The following is a 23,830-nucleotide window of genomic DNA, read 5'->3' on the forward strand; positions in this document are numbered from 1 at the left end:
GGGATGCGGGTTTGAACCCTGGTCGGGGAACTAAGATCCCACATGCCACAGGGCAACGAAGCCCGCGTGCCACAATTACAGTGCTCACGCACCTCAATGAGAGAGCCCATGTGCCTCAAACTACAGAGCCCATGTGTTCTGGAGCCCACCCGCACACCACAACTAGAGGGAGAAAACCCGCACGCCACAACTAAAGAGAAGCCCGCGTTCCGCAACAAACACCCAACACAACCAAAAAATTAAATAAATAAATAAATAAATAAAGGAAAGGAATTCATTGAAAGAAATCAAAATACTATGAGTAAATCATGTATATTTCTCACAGGAAGTCAATATTTATTGCTGATATGTGGCTGTGTTTAATTACCAATTCCTCAGCAATATGGGCTTGGTATAGTCCAATGTTTTGGTTTTTAGTTCTGATACCGACAAGGGTTCTTGGCCTTCCCCAATCAATAGAAACTGATAAGAGGCCAGACAAGAAATTCAGGCAAGGCTTTACTGGGGGCCCCTGCTGCAGCAGTGGGGAGCAAGAACAAGTAACAGGTTCCCTTGCTTGCTCCCGAGGGGGGGGGCGGGGGAGGTGAGCTGGTTCCTTATATGGGGTGAGGGTAGGGGCGTGTCCCAGGGTCGGGCCAGAGGGGTGGCTTAGGTGTTTTGCCCACCCCTTAGGTGGTGTTAAGTGCAGGGGGCATGCGCAGTACCCTGCTTTTGCTCTGGACACCCTGTTTCTGCTCCCGGCTCTTCAGAGTGGCAGCTGGATTTTCTTTTTTGGTCTTTTTGTATCTTGTTGTGTATAATTTGCCCCAACTGCACGTGCACTCAGTTATGTTTAGTCCCTTACAGCTTCTTTGTATTTTGTTGCTCTAGGAGAAGAGGAGATGTTAGTCCAGGTGCAAGCATGGCAGCAAAGGGTCTCAGGTCTGAGGTCCCAGCCTGTCTCAGTTCTAGTGCAGAGTGCAGATGAATCAGGTTCCCCGTCTTGGTGCTCACACCGGTCCTTGGAATCTGGCAGCACAGGTTCTCAGATGACCTCTGCTCTCCATGGCTGATCACTGCAGCACGAGGGCTTGCTTCCCTCACTCTTACCACACCTTGGGGTCTTTGTTCTTCTCTGATGTAATCATCTTTTCCCAGATATCCTCCACATGGCTCACACTCTCGTCTCCAAATCCTTATTCAAAAGTCAACTTCTCAGAGAAGGCTTTCTTAACCACCTCATTTAAAATGGAAACTCCATCCCCAAAACTCCCTATTCCCTTTCCCTGCTTTCTATTTTTCCATAAATTTGTTATCATGTAACCTTTTATATGATTTCTGTCTATATTTTACTTACTGCATGTCTCTCCCTACTATAATTTTAAACCCACTGGGGGCAAAGATTTTGTCTGTTCTGTTTACCGGTACATTGTAGGCACTCAAGCAATATTTGGTTAATGGATGAATAAATGAGTAATTTCCTTTTGCCTGTGTACATTAACAAATTAAATTACTCACTGATGGACTTAGTTCATTTACTCAATCTGCACACATTATTAAAAGTTATACTTTTCTTTGGTCATTTTCTACCTGAAGTTAGGGGCTAAGTCTCTTCTTTAGGTTCACTTTGGGCCATTCATCAAAAGGCACTGTGACAATTTTCACCTTGTTGTTACCTGGCATGGTTCCACTTCTGGATTCATTCATTACTACTTATCAGTATTTTTACAAATTTCTGCCAACAACAATCTTTCCTCTAATGTTCTTGCTGTCATCACCTTTGACCATCTCAGGTAACCCATCACATGGGTCATTTCCTGCTCTCTCCTCCACTACTGTCCTCCTCCAATCAATATTTTAAAAAAGGGGGCTTCCCTGGTGGCGCAGTGGTTGAGGGTCTGCCTGCCAGTGCGGGGGACACGGGTTCGAGCCCTGGTCTGGGAGGGTCCCGCATGCAGTGGAGCAACTGGGCCCGTGAGCCACAACTACTGAGCCTGCGCGTCTGGAGCCTGTGCTTCGCAACAAGAGAGGCCGTGATAGTGAGAGGCCCGCGCACCGCGATGAAGAGTGGCCCCCGCTTGCCACAACTGGAGAGGGCCCTCGCGCATAAACGAAGACCCAACACAGCCATAGAAAATAAATAAATAAAATAAAATAAAATAAATTTAAAAAAAAAATATTTTAAAAAAGGAAACACACTTCCTGTTAGAAAATAACCTTTTCTAACCCACGTTTCCTTCATATTATAATATTGCTTAGCTTCTCAGCCAGCCTTCTGGAAAGTGTTGTCTGTATTTAAATTCTCCATTACTTTGTATCTACACTCTATGCTGCATCTGTTTCTTAATATCTACAACGTATTTTGGCTTTTATCCCTAAATTCTATCGAACTTTTACCAGAGTTATTCATGATCTGCTGCTACTAAATGCAACAGATACTTTTAATTCTTTATCATGCTACTTGTATTATTTTCCCCCTTGTTTTTCATCCTATTTCATGATCTCATACTCTCCTGAGTTTTCTTCTCATTGGTCACCCATCCTCAATCTAATTTTTTATCCTCCTGGTTATCTCAGCCACTTCTATAGCTTTAATTATCATTAATATATTCGATGATTTCCTAAACTATAGTTCTAGGTCATATCTCTTTCCTCAGCTTCAAATAATAACCCAACTGACAACTTACAACTGGATGTCCTACAGGGACTTCCAATTCAATAGGTCCACCACTCACCTCCCTTCTTATGTTCCTTATCTCATTGACTATCTCCACTTCTCACTTAGGTTTATAACCAGAGACTTGATATCATCCTGAGTCTCACCTCTTTTTCCCTCACTCCTCACTTCATATTTATTTGATCTGGTTAATAGAGGTGAGAACCGAGTCTCCTGAAATATTCAAGAGGGCCTAACATGAAGTTAACATTCTCTAACTTAACATGTCTTACTACAAGTAGTGATGCTTTATTATTTCATTGGTAGATTAGAGACATTGAGGCTCAGATCAGTTCTGACATGGTCAAAGTCACCTGGAAAATAAACTGAGTTAGCCAAGACTAGATTTGAAGACTTCTCAATCCCAGTCAGGTAACTTTTCATGATCTTAAGCTATGAATATACCAGAAGGTACATGGATTAAATTTTTTCCAGATATAAGCAGAACTTTCTTTCTGCTCGGTGTGGGCATTGCTCATCCTGCAGACATAGTCTCAGGTTTCTGACATGCCAGCATGGCACTATACTTATGCAGAATGAATGTGCTGAAGATAAACACTGTATGATACACTCAGTGTTAATGTCAGGTTTTCCTTAGTACCAGGGACATGATTCTGTTCATTGCCTCTCTCAACACTTCTTTCACTTTTTCATTCCTCAAGCTATAAATAAAAGGGTTCAGAAGAGGGGTCACTACGGTAATGAGGACAGTGGCTACCTTGTCAAAATCCAGAGAGTGGTTCTGATTGAGTCTCACATACACAAAGATGTTGCTCCCATAAGCAATGGAAATGATGGTGATGTGGGAAGCGCAGGTGGAAATAGCTTTTTTTTTTTTTTTTTTAATTTTTGGTTGTGTTGGGTCTTCGTTTCTGTGCGAGGGCTTTCTCTAGTTGTGGCAAGCGGGGACCACTCTTCATCGCGGTGCGCGGGTCTCTCACTATCGCAGCCTCTCCTGTTGCGGAGCACAGGCTGCAGACGCGCAGGCTCAGTAATTGTGGCTCACGGGCCCAGCCGCTCCGCGGCATGTGGGATCTTCCCAGACCAGGGTTCGAACCCGTGTCCCCTGCATTAGCAGGCAGATTCTCAACCACTGCGCCACCAGGGAAGCCCGGAAATAGCTTTTTGACGGCCTTGGGCTGAGGGTATGTGCAGGATGGTAGAAATGATGTAGCTGTAGGACCCAGTAGTGAATGCCAGGGAGCTCAGGATGACAAGGGCAGATAGGAGAAAGTTTATCTTCTCAGTGAGACGAGTATCTATACAGGCCACCTGTAGAAGAGGGGCAATGTCACAAAAAATGATTAATTTCTTTGCTACAGTAGAGTAGCCTTGTCACAACTATGGTTGGTACCAACACGGGTAGGAAGGCTCCCAATCAACAGCCCAGAATCATCAGGAGGCAAGCCCTGATGTTCATGATGATGGTGTAGCGCAGTGGGTTACAGATGGCCACGTAGCAGTCAAAGGACATCACTGCCAAGAGGATAAACTCCACGGTTCCCAGAAAGAAGTAGAAATATGTTTGAGTAACGCAGCCAGCAAAGGACATGTTTTTCTTCTCTCCTAGGAGGCAGGCTAGCAACTTTGGGGTAATGACAGTGGTGTATAAAATATCCAGAAAGGACAAATTACTGAGGAAAAAGTACATTGGGGTTTGTAGGCGATTATCAGTCCGTATTAGGGAGATGATGATAATGTTTTCCATTGCTGTTAGTGTGTAAGCCAACAAGAGAGTCACAAAGAGGGATATTCAAAGCTCCAGGAGGGCTGGGAAGGCAGTCAGGGTGAACTGAGTCACTGTGCGGCAATTCCCCACTGCCATTGTTACATGTCAACAATAGGTCTCCCTGAAGAAACAAGAAAAAGGAAATCAGCCTTGAAGGTAGTTTTGTTGTTGTTGTTTTGTTTTGTTTTTTGTTTGTTTGATTTTGGCCATGATACGTGGCTTGTGGAATCTTAGTTCCCAGACCAGATACTGAACCTGGGCCCCTGGCAGTGGAAGCACGGAGTCCTAACCACTGGACCGCCATGCAATTCCCTAGAAGATAGTTTTATAAATATCTGTTGAAAATGTATTGTGGAGAGTGTCTTATATTGGGAAATGACTCGAGGGATATATTCCTTGATCTGAAAGTCATTATGGTGCAAACTTGGGAAAGTCAAAATACTATTTAGACACAAATTTTTCTATAAAATTAAGAGATAAGACTGGATTTAAAAAAAAACTCTAAGATTTCTCCTCAATAAAATGCAATTTCTGGGACTTCCCTGGTGGCGCAGTGGTTGAGAATCTGCCTGCCAACACAGGGGACATGGGTTTGAGCCCTGGTCCAGGAAGATCCCACATGCCGCGGAGCAACTAACCCCTTGCGCCACAACTACTGAGCCTGTGCTCTAGAACCCGCGAGCCACAACTACTGAGCCCGCATGCCACAACTACTGAAGTCTGCACACCTAGAGCCTTTGCTCCGCAACAAGAGAAGCCACCGCAATGAGAAGCCCGTGCACCACAACGAAGAGTAGCCACCACTCGCCACAACTAGAGAAAGCCTGTGCACAGCAATGAAGACCCAACACAGACAAATAAATAAATAAATAAATAAATTTATTTTTAAAAAATAAATAAATAAAATGCAATTTCTGCTCTTTTCAACCTGTCCAGCTTTATTTTCCTAGCTAAATATGTGCTAAAGTACTGATTCATACTTTATCTATAACTTCTTTCTATCATTCTGAAGTTTACAGTCACTGAGAGGGAAACTCTTTTAAATACTTTCTAGCCTTTTCTATAACAAGTTTTCTTTCACTGTGGCGGTTGACACTGGTGACCTGCCATTAGTAAGAGGTAAAGGTTGATTTCTTTTTTCCAATATTTGCTGATCACCAGAGTCTCCCAATTTTTAAAGTCTTCTCCTTGCAGGCAAAGACCTATGGAAATAGACCAGGAATGTCGAAAAGGAACAATGGTTCATGGTTCCTATTAATCACTTTAGATGATACATCAAAAGGAAATCATGAATATTTTGTTATCAGGTTAGGTCCTGTGTCCAAATCCTACTTCCTGCATGTTCTATGAAGTATGTAATATGTACACTGTATATCTGGCTGATTATTTAAGAGGACATTATACGATGTAATAAAATTCACAAATTACACACAGAAAGGTAAAGTAGAGGTAATTCAGCTTACTTTATTTACTTGATCAGTTGAAATCATAAAACTGTACATCAACATCATCCAAGTTGTACTTTCGCCTACTATCTGAGAAATGGTTCTTTTGCATAGATTTCCCCATTTCAGGTTAAAACTACCCATTCTTGAACTCTGACCTCAGTGCTTTCTCTGTCTAGATTTTACTTAGCTCCTTAATAAATAAGTTACAGCTAATCCCCTCATTTCCCTTCTCCCACCTCCTCTCTGACCCCTTCTTCAAGATAAAAAGTTTGCCTTCTTATTTCGTTTCTTATTTGAAGTTTTTCCTATTACAAAAACACATTTTTCAGTGCAAAAAATCAGAAAATGCAAATGGAAAAAATTTATAATCTGTAGTTAAACTAGTTAGAGATACAGGACAACAGTTTGGTGTATACATTTCCAGGCTGTTTCAAAGTACTAATTACATACACATGTATCTAGAATAAATTACTAACATATTATTTTGTAACCAGCTTTTTCTTTCTTTTCTTTTTTATAATAATCATCTTTCCACGTCAATAACTAGAAATCTACACAATCATTTCTTAAAAACAACTTTTCGAGGTATAATTGATATACAAAGAACTGCACATCTTTAATGTGTACCATTTGATGAGTCTGGACATATGCAAATACCCAGGAGATCATCATCACAATCACGCTCACAGACACACCTAACACCTCCCAGAGTTTCCTTTACACAATCATTATTAAGGGTCATATAGCTCAATTCTATGGATGCGACTGTGATGTATTTAGCCAGTTGCTTAGTGTTGGTAATTTAGATGATCAACATTTCTTGCTTATATAGATAATGCTCAAATAAATATTCTTGCTCATATGTCTTTGTGCAGCTATCTTACTATTCCTTAGAATTCTCTTATTTCCAATAGCATATTTGTTCTCACTATTTCTATCATAATATAAAAATACAAGAAAGGTTTTGCCCTACGAGAGCCTCTGATAATGCAAAATCACTTACAGATTGCTTTCATGGGTTCTTTTTCTGAGGTAATAAATAGTTCCACATCATACCTAAAGCTGGGTAGCTGATGGGTTTAACAAGATTAAGCTGATGTGCTTTTCTTAAAGTCTCCTTTTATGTTCTTCTTTTTTTTTTTTTGTTAATGACAAAGAAGCTCAACTTCTTTTTTTTTTTTAAGTATTTATTTATTTATTTATGGCTGTGTTGGGTTTTCATTTCTGTGCGAGGGCTTTCTCTAGGTGTGGCAAGCGGGGGCCACTCTTCATCGCGGTCCGCGGGCCTCTCTCTATCGCGGCCTCTCTTGTTGCGGAGCACAGGCGGACCTCTCTCTATCGCGGCCTCTCTTGTTGCGGAGCACAGGCTCCAGAGGCGCAGGCTCAGTAGTTGTGGCTCACAGGCCTAGTTGCTCCGCGGCATGTGGGATCTTCCCAGACCAGGGCTCGAACCCGTGTCCCCTGCATTGGCAGGCAGATTCTCAACCACTGCGCCACCAGGGAAGCCCTCCTTTTATGTTCTGAACTTCAATTTTCGTGTCTGAAAAATTAGAATGTTGGATTACACCTTTATAAGGTCCATTCATTGTCTTGGAGTCCTGCTACCAGTTACTTTTCCAACATTCTTCCCCACCTCAAATATTCTAACTTCTTTTATTCTAGTAAACAGCCTCCCAAATGACTCTGTAAATGACTCCACAGAAATGGCTGCTCATGGCTATGTATACAAATGTAATAGCACTTGAAATCTCATATGAACTTTCTGTGAGAGGCTTTCTGATGCCATTTTTGTGTGTATTTTATATTACTATTTCCACGAGGTCATTCAACTGGCAAATGATATTTCACATGTTAAGATTCAAGCATTAACTAATGTGAGAAGTTAGAAAAACTGAGTTCCAGTCCCAGTTTATATCACTTTCATCTTCATTATATTAGATTAAAGTCTTCAACCGAGTCATAGTTTCTTCATCTGAGAAATGAGGGTAATTATAACATTCAAAATGAGCTGCTGTGAGGTTTAAATTAAATCATATGTGTGACAATATTTAACAAATTCGGGCTTCCCTGGTGGCGCAGTGGTTGAGAGTCTGCCTGCCAATGCAGGGGACACGGGATCGAGCCCTGGTCTGGGAAGATCCCACATGCCACGGAGCAACTGGGCCCATGAGCCACAATTACTGAGCCTGCGCATCTGGAGCCTGTGCTCCGCAACAAGAGAGGCCACGATGGTGAGAGACCCGCGCACCGCGATGAAGAGTGGCCCCCGCTTGCCACAACTAGAGAAAGCCCTCGCACAGAAACGAAGACCCAACACAGTCATAAATAAATAAATAAATAAAATATGAACACTGGGTTCAATTAACTGCCCATCCAAAAAAAAAAAAAAGAATACACATAAAATGAAGATACCAATAACATCTACCTAATATGCTATGATTAAAAAAAAAAATTTAACAGATTCTTGTTAAAAAAATATGGTTCCATTCAGAAAAGACTGGGATGGACTTAAAGGAGATGAACACTTAGAACTACTTGTTTCTTATCTGAGTAAATATCAATAAGTTATGAAAAGTTTAATTTGTAACTGAGGGATATTTTTAATGTGTACTTAATCTGAATCCCCCCAGGTTGACATCTGACCCCACTAAGTATATTGACAGATCAGAAAGACTATACACAGAGAAATAAATTTAATGAAAGTGATATATTAGTAAACAAAACATGTGAAAAAGTATACTTACATCTCGGCAGTTGAACAGATGATTTAAAATTCTCCTAACATGTTTTTAACGTGCAGATACAGTAAGAGGCTCAAACTTTGATTATTCTGTGTGCATGAATTACTTCTAAGCATTGTACATTGATAAAAATTTTTGGCCATTTCTATTCCTATTTCTAGCTCATAGAAATATCTCTCAAAGATAAAATAAACCTTACTAGGTCACCGAACCATCTCACCCTAATGTGAGTCCTTCTGATTAGTATTCTCGCCACATACCCACCCAGCCATTGCTTGGATGACTCCAGTGATTGGGAAATGACTACCCTGCTTTCGCACTGGCTAAATAAAAAGCTCTTGTTTGGAGTGGAAAACTCTGTCTTTGTAACTTCCAAATACACATTCATGCACTTTCCTTAGGGACCAAATACTGACCTTTTCCACTCCAACAGCCGTCAAACACCTCTACGATCTGGAAATCCTCTTTGTCCCATAACATCCCAGTGATTTCAGCACAACTCAAATTCCAGTCTGTTTCTGCAGATAGAGAATGTGGTAGTTGTGTTAAGTGGCTTGACAACGTTGCAGGACTAAATCAGTCAAAGCTGTATTAGAGTAGATCATCTCGAACTCCACTTAAGAAATTCATCCGGGAAAAAAACATTGATTCTCAATTCTCAAGTATTTTTCCCCACGCAAGAAGGCTATATTTTGTCTCTTTGGTTAATTAAGTATTTAGTAACTCGGCTATTTTAGATATAGAATTTCATACAATTAACTCATCTAGACGCATCTGAGGCAGAATCCTTCGAGCATCCTCACCAAGGGATGGCCAGTGAAGGGAGCTCAGTACAGTTTTTGGTATTTCATTCCACCTTCATGGTTACTAGAATATTAATCTTTCCATTGGTGCTTTTACCAAATGGTCTTGAATGCTCTACATCACCAGATTAAAGATGACTTGAATTAAAAAAGAAAAAAGTTATCCCTTTCCATTTCTCTATAAAGTAAAGCTTCCTTTTTTTGTATGATTTTTTTCCTCAGTGGATGAACTATATTTTTTGCACAGGCTTATTTGCCTTAGAGATTTAGAGGGGAACAGCTCTTGGGAATATGGGTCAAACGAAGTTAATTAATACTGTTATAAAAGAATGTTGGTTCTGAACTACCTAATCACAATTACAAAGTTTTAGAAGGTGTAACAGACCTGTTAGGGGCTCCTTGGGGTATTTCCTCAGGTATTTTGCTTTATCCATTTAAAGGAAAAAGAATACTTAAAAAAATCAACAAAGAAGTTAAAAACAGAAAACTTTTCATCCCACTTAAGTTATTGATACAATAGGAAATATTCTCCAACAATGAATATTCTAGAGTTTCAGATAACACGTAGTACCTCTGTCTGTACCAGCACAGATTTAAAAAAAAACTTCCAGGTGAAAATATAGCCATAGTAAATTCCATTATGTTTCTCATCCCTGTCCTGTCCTTGTTCAGAAACGTAAGCCCTTATACTGAACTCAGCCCAGTTCAACTGTTATTCCATCCTCCTGACTTATCTCTCACAGTCACAAGCTTGCTATAAACTTTAACTTTATTCTCTAATACGTACATATTTTTTAAATAAGAATTTAAAAAAAATTCTCCTCCGAACTAAAAACGCTGTACCTTTCATCTTAACATAAATCTGACTTTCACTTGAGGACGCTGATTCCACTGAGTCTCTTTCAAGTGAGCATGTGCCTCCTCCTTTCCCTGTCCCCAAGGGTGAGGGATGCATGGCTGGAGGGACAGGCTCATTCTTATTTGCTCTTAAGGATGGTGTTATTTTGTTCCCAATTTCCACTCTCTTTTGGTTTTGGATAAAAATTCTCCAAGGCTTATATTATACAATCTTGTAAGTTTTCCTTGGTTACGTCATTTAGTGCCCAGCTGAGTTTCAAGAAAGAAATAAACAACTGCCATAGAGCATAACATTAAGACAATGTTGGGGGAGTTTTTATTGAATTTGAAAACATGAAAATCACTGGAGATACATTTAGTAAAGACTTTTTCAGTGGTTCATGGTCTCCTACTTCTTCCTAAGAATTTCAATCATTATGGGAAACTTTATTATCTATATAAATAGAGTTATAAAAGATGCTAAGTTTTGAATGTCTTAATCTTACTATCAATGAGTATCACCTGCATTCCTCCATTTTTATAACTGGATTTTGCCATTACATTGAATTACTCAATCTCTGAAATCCCAAACTCCAAGATACCAATCTCGGACCATAATCTCCCAATTCTACAGTTCTTTGTTTCTATACATTTACTCCATGGCCTCATCCAGCCCACCAGCCGATGGATGACCCCATTTTCTCCTTATCAACCTTTCTTCCTAAAATATAAATAATATTAAAAAATATTTTTTCTGCGTGAAAATATAAAAAATACGTATTTCTACAAGTATATGTATTTCTACAAAGAGAGAAAGGAAACGAGAAGGAGAGGGAGAAGGATAGAGAGTGAGAGAGAGAGACAAAGAGACAGAGAGAGAGATACCGAGAATAAGTCGCTGCAGTGGAATGAACACCTCTAAAATGGAGCTGAAATAACAACAAGAGCCTCTGGGCATTATTTTAAAATATACCTCAAGTACCACTGGGGAGACGTATTGTAAGTCCTAAAATTTTGTGCTGTCTTAACATCTTTGAGCCTCACAGGGCCCCGAAGGCCTAACTGTGAGCTCCCCTGCTTTTGCCAGACATGCTCTCCCATACCAGGAGAGTCTCCCACCTGGCCAGTTCCCATAACAGCCGGACCACCTGGATCCCACCCAGTCGTCAACCTAACCAGCTTCAGTTCTCTGCCAGCTGAGCAGTTGTTGACTCTGCTTCTGAATGCAACCCCTGTGCGGTCCCACAGGGCATGCTGTGTTCTCCTCCCTGGGCTGTGAACATATGTGATTAATAAAGTATCGTCCATCTTATCCATCCAGTATCGAGTGTCTTGTGTTCAGCCATCCCCAGAACTCTAGAGCAGGACTCTCCACTTCACCAGTGGGAGGAAGAGGAAACAAGAGCAAACAAGACTGGGGAGCACAACACTTCACTTACAGCAAAAAAAAAAAAAAAAAAAAGTGTAGCAATAGACTCATGGCCATGTACTTAACTGGTATCACCTCATATCCTATCGCCTAGAAATGGCTGGTCCAGCTGAAGAGTGTACAGGTTACTGACAGCTCAGTTACAGCACTTGTTGGGAGACAACAACCTGAAAGCTTAAGATTCTGTCTTGGAAAACTTAACATAGTCTTTGAACCAACTATTGTGTGATACTGTCTCCCCCAAAACCAGAATACAAGGGGCTGGTAATCAAGGGGTAGAAGTGGTAGTGATGATCTCACTTTATTTCTAATAACACACTCACAGAATTTTTATTTCTCATCTTGGAAACTCTGAGCTCTGCTGGTTAGGAGGTCTTAGACCCCAAGGAGAGAATGTTTCCACCATGAGACACAGCAGTGGTTCCACTGAATTGGAAGACTGAACTGCCACCTGGCCATTCCGAACTCCTTATGCAACTGAGCACTTGGGTAAAATAAAGGTTTACTACTGGCTGGAGTACTGACCCCAATTCCCAAGAGTAAACTGGGTTGCTAGGACATAATGGAGACAGAGAGGATTAGGACTGGAACACTGAGGACTCTCAGGGTGCCTCTTACTACTTTCATGTCTTATAATAAAGATTAATTGAAAACTACAGCAAAAATGCCTACTTTAAATCCTGATTTTTACAATCATATCACCATATCCCTCTACTTCATTATCCTTTAACTTTTCGTTATTACATTAATATATGGCAGTACATTGTATACCAGTGTCCACAATCCCAGCAAACCTTCTTCACCAGGCTGTTTCACTTATGCCAATGCAAACTGGCTCCAGTCTTCTGCTGGGTTTTGTGCCTTGAGACCTTGTGCCTTTTTGAGACCTTGTGCCTTTGTGCCTTTTTGAGACTTTTGTGCCTTTTTGAGAGCTTGGTCCTCCTGTCACTCAGATTCATAACCCCTCTTTTGCCTTTCACCATTTTAATCGGCACTAGTGCTGAAGGAATTATCTATTTTTCCCCATTTAGAAACTTACCAAAGCTAACATAAACTGAGTGAATCCATTGTGGTCCTTTTACAAGTTTGAGGAGTTGGTAGAGCATTGGGATCAATTAATGTAAAATTTTGGTAGATATTCCATCTATCATCACCCTTTTCATGCCGTTTTTAATTAACCAGGATCTAGGCAGTCTTCTCTTGATGGATGTCTAATTAGAGCCTTTCATTTGTGAGGTTAACTTCATTCCCAAAGTGATATTTTTGCAGGCTGCTTATTGGAAAGACAGCCCTATATTACTTTAAAAAATTTAAAATATGTATCAACACAATAATTGTCACATATTTTCTGCCATGCAAGAGAAGGGATGTGGCCATTGAAGAATATTCCTTTAGTTTTTTTCAGAAGACCTTCCTCAAGTTCCATTTTCTAATTCATATATATATATGCACACATATATATATGTTATGAAGAACTGGCTCATGTGATTATGGAGGTTAAGTCTCACATTCTGCCATCTGCAAGCCGGAGACCCAGGAAAGTTGGTGGTGTGATTCCAGTCCAAGTCTCAAGGCCTGAAAATCTGGGAGCCAATAGTGTAAATCCCATTCCAAGGGCACGAGAAGACTGATGGGAGTAACTGTGTTAAGCTCTTGATAAACTCCAAATAAATTATTTGCCACATTTTACTGTAGTCCTTAGAATCCTTGTCATGTAATGGGACGTATGTTCATGGTTATTCTTACCGAATAATTTGTTACAACTGAGTTGGGAGGAAGGAATATGTGAGAATTAGCTGGTAAGCAGAGGGGTCAATGAACTCATTACGTACAACAGTGGCTCTCTGGTTGGATGCCCTTCATCCATATTTGGAGGATATAATTTATCTAATAAGTAGATATTGTTTAAAATGCCTACAAGTTATTTTGGTATATTCACCCTTCCATCTCTGATATGAAAAACAATAGTTTGAAACATCTGGTCATAGGTGAGAACAGGAAGAGTGAAGAATTCTCTAGCTGTCCTCAAATTTGGGACAAGTAGCTCCCATTTTCCAATTAACTGAACTAATTAGAATCAATCTATCATTACATTGATTAAACAAACATCATTATCTGCTATTATAACAATGTTGGTCATCATCATAATAATGATCAACAAACAGCAGTATATTTATACCATTTTTAAGAGTTTATGAAGTCTTTTTGTACCTTCAGTTTCAAGGCTGGTCCAACCTGGGGCCAGCCCTACTTGGATACCTGAGTCATGTTTAAATTACCTTATTTGTTGAGGACTTTCTTTCCTGCATTAATGATCTCAGAATGGGACTTTTGAGTAACATGGGGATTCATTAAGAAGTTAAAACAGCACAAAGTGTTAACTATATTTATCTTCACCTAACAATGATTTTTTTGTTGCAAAATCATTCTGTTTTAATAACAATTCAGATTAAATCACGATAATGGATTTACCAGTGAATTAGGATACAAGCAGAATTACAAGAAATGGTTCCCAAGCTTCATTCAGGTATCTCTTACATGTATTTACTCTTGGTTTTCTGATTTAATGTCTCAGTTAAAATAGCATTATATGAAATTGCTCTTTTCCATATAAATTAATTTTTTTCAAAAGCATAAAAGATGAATCAATTAGAAGGTGATCAAAAATTTACAGATACAGTTTCTCTCAAATATTGGTCAACATGAATTTATAAAATTTTACCTAACAATGATTTAAATAAAAACAAACATAACTATTAAAATATGAATTTGCCAGATATTTTGCTGCTTTTCACTAATCTTTCATAAGAGTCTTGTAAATTCTTCTGGTTGCAAGTGATGAAAGACAGAGCGTTTAGGATTTAGCATTGGCTTTAAAAAAACATACCGTGTTTGGTTCTTTACTTTTACATTCTTGCATCTTTAACACTAGCAATTTAACATGGTAAACAGAATAATGGCACCTAAAGATAGCCTTGTCCTAATCCCCTGAATCTGTGAATACACTTCTCCCTTGGTATTCAAAGGGAATTGGGTCTAGGTCCCTCATATAAAATGACATAGTATTTGCCTATAAACCTGTGCACATCCTCTTGAAACTTTATATCATCTCTAGGTTACTTATAAAACCTAATACAATGTAAATGCTATGTAAATAGTTGCCAACTCATGGCAAATTTATTTTGCCTTTTGGAAATCTCTGGAATTTAATTTTTCCAAATGTTTTTGATTGATAGTTGGTTGAATCAGCGGATGTGGAACACGAGGATGCGGAGGGTCAGCTGTATGCTACTTTACTTGCAAAAGGCACTTTACACAAGTAATTCAGGATGTGGACCTTGAGTTGGTGGTATTATTGTGGATTCTCTGGGTGGGCTCAGGCCAATCAAATGAGTCCTTAAAAAGGAAGAACTTTTTCCATCTGAGTCAGAGAGGGGATGGCAGAAGGAGGAGGAGACATGTGAAACATGAGAGACTTGCCCCCCTGTTGTTGGCTTTGAAGGTGGAGGAAGGGGGGCCATGAGCCAAGCACTGCAGCACCTTCTAGAAACTGGGACTGGCCCTTGGCTGATAGCCAGCAACATAACAGGGCCTTGGTCCTAAACTTCAAGGAAATGAATTCTGTCAACAACCCAAATGAGAAGGCAATGGATTGTCCCCTAGAGCCCCTCGAAATGAATGCAGTCTGCAGCCTGGTGAGACCTGTATTGGACTCTTGACCTACAGAACAGTAAGATAATAAATCTGTATTTTTTTAGCTGCTTATTTTGTTATGGCCTCAATAGGACACAAACTTTCAAAATCCCATCTTAATTAATGTCTGATTATGAATACAGAGCAGAAAATTATGTGAATGCTTCATTTCTGGTGATATTGTTCTTTTTTTTTTTGGCCATTCGCCACAGCTTGCAGGATTAAACCCAGGCCCTTGGCAGTGAATGCATGGAGTCCTAACCACTGAACCGCCAGGGAATTCCCTGTTCTACGTTTTTTTGACCTTTAAACATTTGTCCACTGCTCTATCTTTTGACGGACAACATTCTTTTTTTTTTTTTTTTGGGCAATGTTCTTTTATAATATTCTGAATCCATTCTGAAGATGGTACTTTCTCTACCTGCTCTCCCATGATGGGTTCCCTGCCAGTTCTTAAGGTCTTCATCTTTGTCTACATAGCTAGACGGTCAATGACCACACTGGTAATGACCTATTTTGATCTTTGAGATGCCTCTTGTCTTCTCCCTGTTCCTAAGCTCTCTTTTTAGATGCTTGTCCCCATAGCACCTGCTCAGTGGCTGTGTTGACAGAGGGCAGTTTACCTCTTGCCAAACCCTTCCTCTTACAAATAAGTGAATCAGGGAAGACACCTCTCTCCAATTGGACGAATCAGATCCTCTTTCCAGGAATTTGGATTTAGAACTCTGATAATTTAAAATAAATGTTGATATAAATAATGTATATCTCAAATATTTAAATGTATCCAATATATATACTTGTATATATATTGAATATATATCTATGATTGAAATATACATATATCTGTGAATGACTGAAGCAACAATTACCTTCCATGTACACAGAGAAGTGGAAAGAGTCTGCAGACAGAGAAACATGAATCAGGTATGTACTAGTTTGCTGTGATGCTGTAGGAACTTACCACAAGCTTGGTGGCTTAAAATAACACTAATGTATTCTATTATAGCTCTAGAAGACAGAAATCCAAAGTCAGTTTTACTGGGCCTAAACCTGGGTGTCGGCTGGGCCATGCCAAGAGCTCTAGGGTAGAAAGAATCCATTTCTTTGCTTTTTCCAGCTTTGAGATGTGCAGTCCTTGGCTTATGGCCCCTTCTTCCAACTTCAAAGCCAGCAGCATAGCATCTTTAAATCTCTGCTTCCAAGATCACATTACCTTCTTTTGTGCGGTAAAATCTGCCTCTACCTCTCTCATGTGACACTTGTAAATACAATAGAACCACCTGGGTAATCCAGGATAATCTTTAATGAAGCAAAGAGAGATAGACATTGAAAATATGAGACAATGTTCAAAGAAATGAAAGGCATGGGAACATTTATATACATAGTTTGTATCCTTCAGGAGAGAGAACAGAGGCAGTGAAGGTGGGGCAGTATTTAAAGGGAAACAGATTCAGGACACCCAAGGGAGAATATGGAAAACAACCAGAAAGGGAAGATCACTTATATAGGAACAGCAGTTAAAATGACTGTCGGTTTCTCAACAGCAGCAAAGGAAGCCAAAAATTAGTTAAATAATATCTTTAAAGTGTGGTGAGTAAATGACTGCCATCTCAGAATTGTGTATCTAGTAAGATGATCTTCCATTGTAAAATAAATGTATTACAGACAAAAACTTCAGGAATTTATTACCAAGGGACCAGCTGCAAAGTAATTTCTAAAAAATACAATTCAAGAACAAAAAAAATAATTTTAAGATAATTTAATATGTAGAAAGAAATAATAAAAAATAAAATGGTGAACATGTACATAAATCTAAATGAAAATTCTTTGTAAAAAGTCATAATAGTGTTGAATTTGTGAAGTTAAGCTAGGATGACAATAGAATGTGAGAGTGGAGAGGAATAAGTGGAGCTTCCAAACCAAATGATACAAGAGGGGATGAAATATTGTTTCATTTTAGATTTTAAGTTAAATAAACTTGATAAATTTTTTTAGGGTACTCACTGAAAGAATAGAAATAGAGCATAATTTCCAAATTTGTAGACAGGAAAAAATGTTATAAGAGAAACAAAACTCAACTATAACAAAAATATAAATAAATACCAACAATCAACACAATTAGGGCTTCCCTGGTGGTGCAGTGGTTAAGAATCCACCTGCCAATGCAGCGGACACGGGTTCGAGCCCTGGTCCAGGAAGATCCCACATGCCGCGGAGCAATTAAGCCCGTGCACCACAACTACTGAGCCTGCGCTCTAGAGCCCACGAGCCACAAGTACTGAGCTTGCGTGTCACAACTACTGAAGCACTCCCGCCTACAGCCCATGCTCCGCAACAAGAGAAGACACCACAATGAGAAGCCCGCGCACTGCAACGAAGAGTAGCCCCCGCTCGCCGCAACTAGAGAAAGCCCATGCACAGGAACGAAGACCCAACGCAGCCAAAAATAAATAAATAAAAAAGTAAATTTATAAAAAAAAAAGTCAACACAATTAATTAAAAAATGGAGAAAGAAACACAGAATATTGAAACAAATAAAAATAAAAAGTAAGACATAGAAACCAGTTCAAATATATCAATTTTTGCAATAAAGGGACTAAATTCCTTAGTTAAAGATAGATACTGTAATATATTAAAAAATAATTCCAGCTGTATTGTATTTGCAAGAGACACATATAGAAGGTAAGAACATGAAAACTTTGAAATTCAAAGGATTTAAAAAAAAAAGATATCTCCGAACACACACTAACCCCAAAGAAAGCAAACATGGCTATGCTAATTACTGGCAAAATAGAAATTAAGACAAAAAGCATCATCAGGGATTGACAGAGCCACTCTATGATAAAAAAAAGTTTTAATTCATCACAACTTATTACAATTCTAAACATGCATTTACCTAGAAAACAGCTTCAGCACTATCATCATAATGCAAGATTTCAATAAAACTCTCATTCAAAAACTTTTAAAGCATACAGATAATATGAGTAGCACAGTAAAGAAACTTAATATATTATTGGGCTTTTATGGAATTCTTCACTTATATGGTAGAGAATATATACCCTTGTTAAATATGTATGAAAGATTTAAAAACATTTCATACTTTGCCATACAACATGCCTCAAGAAACTTTGACTAGGTAGCAAAAAATGTGTTCTCAGAGCCCAACACAATTAATTAATTAATAATCAAATGATGTATTAAAATATCCATATATTTGGAAATGAAAAATACTCTCCCAGATAATTCATGGATCAAAAAGGAAATCACAATGGAAATGGAAAACAGAACTGAATGGTACATATCAAAATTTGTGGGATATAGGAAAATGATTCTATGAGTGATCTTTATAGACCTAGAAAGTTCATTTATAAAAGAAAGGTTGACAATTAGAAAAGTTTAGAAAAAAATTAGGAAAATAAAAAATGTAGATGAAAGCAAACATAGATTAAAGGAGAAATCAATTAAAATGGGAAAACAAGGATAAAAAAGAAATGATTAGTACAGCCAAAATTGGTTTTCTGAAAAGACAAATTACCAGTGAGATTCATCAAGGGACAAAAAAGAAGAGAGAGAAAGCAAAATTACATTATATTGAGAATGAATAATAGAATAAGGAAAACATTAAACAGTTAATGAGACTATATTACCAACTATATGCCATCTCATTTGAAAGTTGAGAAAAATGGATAAATTACATTCTTATCACAATAGACTGAAGGAAATTCAAAGGCCTGAATAGTCTTAAGACTATTGAAGGAATCAAAGAAGTGATTAAAATCTTATCATAAAGACAACACAAGGTCCACATGATTTCACAAGTGAATTCTCCTGAACTTTTTATGGAAGAAATTATTGCAATGTCATAACAAACTGAGAAAATTGAAAAAAGAGATATTCTTCAACTTATTCTATGAAGTCAGTAATAACATTAAGATTAAAACCAGATAAATATGGGAAAAAAAGGGAAATTACAGCCCTAGTTTATTCATGACTACATGCAAATATTCTCTATAAAGAAATAGCAAATCAAAATCAACAGTGTGTATGCGTTTGTTTATCCCAGGGATACAAGGATAATTTAACATTAAAATTTCTATAAATATTTTGTCATATTGACAGATTCAAGGACAAACCACATTATCATCTCAACTGACAGATAAAGTATTTAATAAATTTCAATACACATTAATGATAAACACAAGTAGAAGATAGAAATAGAAATGAACTTATTATATTTGACTTGCTGTAAAGTATCTATCAAAAATACTATTTGAAATGAGGATACATTAGAAGTATTGAAACTCAGGATTAGGTAAGGATGTCCACTATCACCACTTTAATCTACACTGTATAGGAAAGAAGATTTACACTATCACATATTAATAATAATAAAGTGATTATAATTAAGAATGTGTAGTATTTGTGCAGTGATAGACAAATTGACCAGAGAATAGAAAGCTCATAAAACAGACCTACGGAAAATAGAGGACTTTGATATGTGATTGCTATGCATAGCAAACCAGTGGAAAAATAAGTATTGAAAAACAGGGAAAGTGGAAAAATACATGCAATAAAATTGGGTTATTACCTACACAAATATCAATTTCAGCTGGACTGTAGATTTAAATATAAAAGCAAAAATTAAACAGAAAGACATATAAACTGACATATTTCTGAAATTCTATAGTTTCCTTTTAAAATGAAAGAAGTCTTAACCATAAGAACTAACATTAATAAATTCAGATATTTTAAAATTAAGAATTCTTACTATTCAAAAGGACCTGATGGAAAACAAAAAAGACAAACATCCAGTTGGGCAAGATACAATATCTTTTTTTTGTTTTTTTAATTGAAGTGTAGTTGATTTACAATGTTGTGTTAGTTTTGAGTGTACAGCAGAGTGATTCAGTTATACATATATATATATTCTTTTTCATGTTCTTTTCCATTATAAGTTATTACAAGATATTGACTATAGTTACCTGTGCTATACAGTAGGACCTTGTTGTTTATTTTTTATATATAGTAGTTTGTATCTGCTAATCCCAAACTCCTAATTTATCCTTTCCCCTTTCCCCTTTGGCAACCATAAGTTTGTTTTCTATGTCTGTGAGTCTGTTTTCGTTTTGTAAATAAGTTCATTTCTATCATATTTTAGATTCCACATATATGTGATATCATATGATATTTGTCTTTTTTTGTCTGACTTACTTCACTTAGTATGATAATAAATGAATAAAAAAAGACATGGTATATATATACCATGGAATACTACTCAGCCATAAAAAAGAATAAAATAATGCCACAATATCTTTGTGTAAAATAGAGAGTAAACTCCAGATCCTTAAAAATCAATAACAGAAATACAAACAACCCAACAGAAAAATCAGCAAAAATTATGAATAGAAACTCACAGAAACACAACAGTAAACATAAGAAGAGATGCTCATCTTATTAGTTAACAGGTACATATCAAAACCACCATGAGATACCAATTCACATCCATTCAATTGTCTAAAAACAGGAATTTTGAAAATACCAGAGATTTGTCAGAGAATATATGTATCAACAGAATCTTAGTTATTGCTGATGCATGTGTAAAATGAAACAGTCAGTTTGGGAAAAAGGTTGCCATTATTTTGTAAAGTTGAACAACTACCAACTCTAGAACCCACCAATACACTCAAGAGAAACTTGTGCATGCATCTGCACTAGGAAACATATGCACAATTATTCAGAGCATGAGTGATTATGTTAGCAAAAAAGTGAAAACAACTTAAATGCCCTCTGACAGAGAAAGAATAAATAAGAATCTTTTCACAATGAAATATAACTGTAATGAAAAAAGATGAGTGAGTTACAGCTACAGGTGAAAAAATGGATAACTTCCAATAACTTAAGTTTGAGTAAAAATAGCAAGTCCATTTTCTCCACATCCTCACCAACATTTGTTATCTTTTGGCTTTCTGAAGGGAACTCTTGTACACTGTTGGTGGGAATGTAAATTGGTACAGCCATTATGGAAAACAGTATGGATGTTTCTCAAAAACTGAAAGTAGAATTATTATATAATCCAGCAATTCTACTTCTGGATGTTTATCTGAAGGAAATGAAATTACTATTTAGAATAGATATCTGCATTCCCATGCTCATTGTAGCATTATTCACAGTAGCCAAGATATAGAAACATCTTTGTGTCATGATATGTGTCCATCAATAGATGAATAGATAAAGAAAACTATATATATACATACACAATGGAATTTACTATTCAGCCTTAAAAAAAAAGGGGAATCCTGCCATTTGTGACAATGTAGATGAACCTGGAGGACATTATGCTAAGTGAAATAAGCCAGGGGGGGAAAAAAGTTGAACTCATAGTAACAGAGAATAGAATGGTGAATACCAGAGGCCAGGAGGGATGGAGGTAAGTGGAGATACTGATCAAATGGTACAAACTTTCTGTTATAAGATGAATAAGTTCTGAAGACCCCTAATGTACAGCATGGTGACTATTGTTAATAATAATGTATTGTATTCTTTAAATTTCCTGAGAGTAAATCTCAAGTGTTCTCATCACACACACATATACACAAAGGTAATAATGTGAGATGATGAATATGTTAATTAACTTGATTGTGGTAATCATTTCACAATGTATACATATATAAAACCATCACATTTTTACCTTAATTAAGCTGGACGGGGGGAAGCAAGTTCCAGAAGACCATATAGAGTCGTAATATAATTAAAATGAAACCATCTATTGTTTAGAATATTTGTATTTATGATAAAACAGTATATAAACAGGAGATGAGAAAATTTATTGTGGTTATGTAAAGAAACAGGAGATGGGATGAAGTAAGAGCATATAGGTAGCTGTAATTTATTAATAAATGTTCTAGTTCTTGGGTTAGTGGTAGGATAACAGATTTTATTATTAAAAACAATAAACAAACAGTAAAATAAAAGAAAGTCATGAATGGACCAAAGGTCAAAATTTATTATGAATCAAAGGTTATAATTGTTCTAATCCTGCGCACAAGCGATTAAAAATATGTAACAATAGCAGCAGCAAAGTAAATACTAATAATTTAGTGATGGTTTAACAACCATACTGGAATACTGGACTAAGTGGCCTTTAAATTTCTGAGAGTTTGTGGTTCTATAAAAATTATTCAGGGCAATCTTCAAAATTTTCACATTATACCACATACAGAAATGGAAGATTTCCCTTTATTAGAATTAGAAGGAAATGTCTTCTCTTGGAACTTTAAGCCATTAGCCCATCACCCCTTTAGCCCATCATGTGTCACATAAATTATTTAGAGAAAAAAGCTGGTTTACTATTTTGTGAAAAAATTTTGGAGCACAATCTATACAAGGATGGGTAATTAGAAATGCGTAGTTTATTAATTGCATTCAACATTATCTAATTAAATGTAGAAAACTGCAATACCAGGCCATTCAGTTTATTGATTATCCAACATTCAGATTCACTGTTCCTTTCTGTCTGACTTCAACTGTTTGTTTTAGTTGGAACCATTTTTTGGATTCTGGCTTATATGCAAGTGCTTCCTGATATCCACCAAACCTCTCAACTATTTATTTATTTATTTATTTATTTAAAATTTTATTTATTTATTTATTTATTTATTTATGGCTGTGTTGGGTTTTCGTTTCTGTGCGAGGGCTTTCTCCAGTTGCGGCAAGCGGGGGCCACCCTTCATTGCGGTGCGCGGGCCTCTTACTATCGCAGCCTCTCTTGTTGCGGAGCACAGGCTCCAGACGCGCAGGCTCAGTAATTGTGGCTCACGGGCTTAGTTGCTCCACAGCATGTGGGATCTTCCCAGACCAGGGCTCGAACCCGTGTCCCCTGCATTGGCAGGCAGATTCTCAACCACTGCGCCACTAGGGAAGCCTTCAACTATTTATTGTATATCATTTCTTGTGCCATTTTCTTCTTGGGAAAATACTCCACTTGCTTTCTTCTTGTTCCATTGTCAATACATGCCTATATCATTAAATGAGATTAAATGTTCATCTCCCCTTTATTCTCTGAACACAGCTTTTTTTGTTTGTTTTGCTTGTTTTAAACATCCTAACCTCCAGCTGGCAATGATTTAAAAGCAAAGAAATGACTTATTTTATAATTTTAAAACTTCTAAAACATTTATGTGTATGTGTAACAAGCTGAACAAGACATTGTTTACTGGACAATTCATTAAAGGCATATATAGCTTAATTATATGATTTTCTTCGTAGTTATGAAGGTATACCTCTTTCAAAGTTATTTTAATGGTTCATATTGATATGTCACTACTCCTTTTGCTAATCAAACTTGTTCCCTGCTGATTGGACTGTAGATGGAGCAGGTAACTGAGTGAAACTGGAAAATAATTAAATATTTTCTCTCTTAATATCTCTTTTAAATTCCAGGTTTCAGTATCCTTAC

General features: G+C 37.4%; 1 protein-coding gene across 1 annotated transcript; it reads right to left on the bottom strand.

The window, feature by feature from the left end:
* Window positions 1–619: 619 nt before the first annotated feature.
* Window positions 620–22,979, bottom strand: OR6M1 (olfactory receptor family 6 subfamily M member 1). The gene is given in 7 exon segments (XM_082339853.1): window positions 620–1,854; window positions 2,179–3,520; window positions 3,790–3,995; window positions 3,997–4,073; window positions 4,077–4,448; window positions 4,452–7,158; window positions 7,202–22,979. Coding segments are annotated over 5 exon segments (966 nt in total). The 5' UTR covers window positions 4,521–7,158; window positions 7,202–22,979; the 3' UTR covers window positions 620–1,854; window positions 2,179–3,278.
* Window positions 22,980–23,830: the final 851 nt, after the last annotated feature.

Source organism: Balaenoptera borealis, assembly GCF_965194805.1.
Source record: "Balaenoptera borealis genome assembly, chromosome: 11".
Classification (NCBI taxonomy): domain Eukaryota; kingdom Metazoa; phylum Chordata; class Mammalia; order Artiodactyla; family Balaenopteridae; genus Balaenoptera; species Balaenoptera borealis.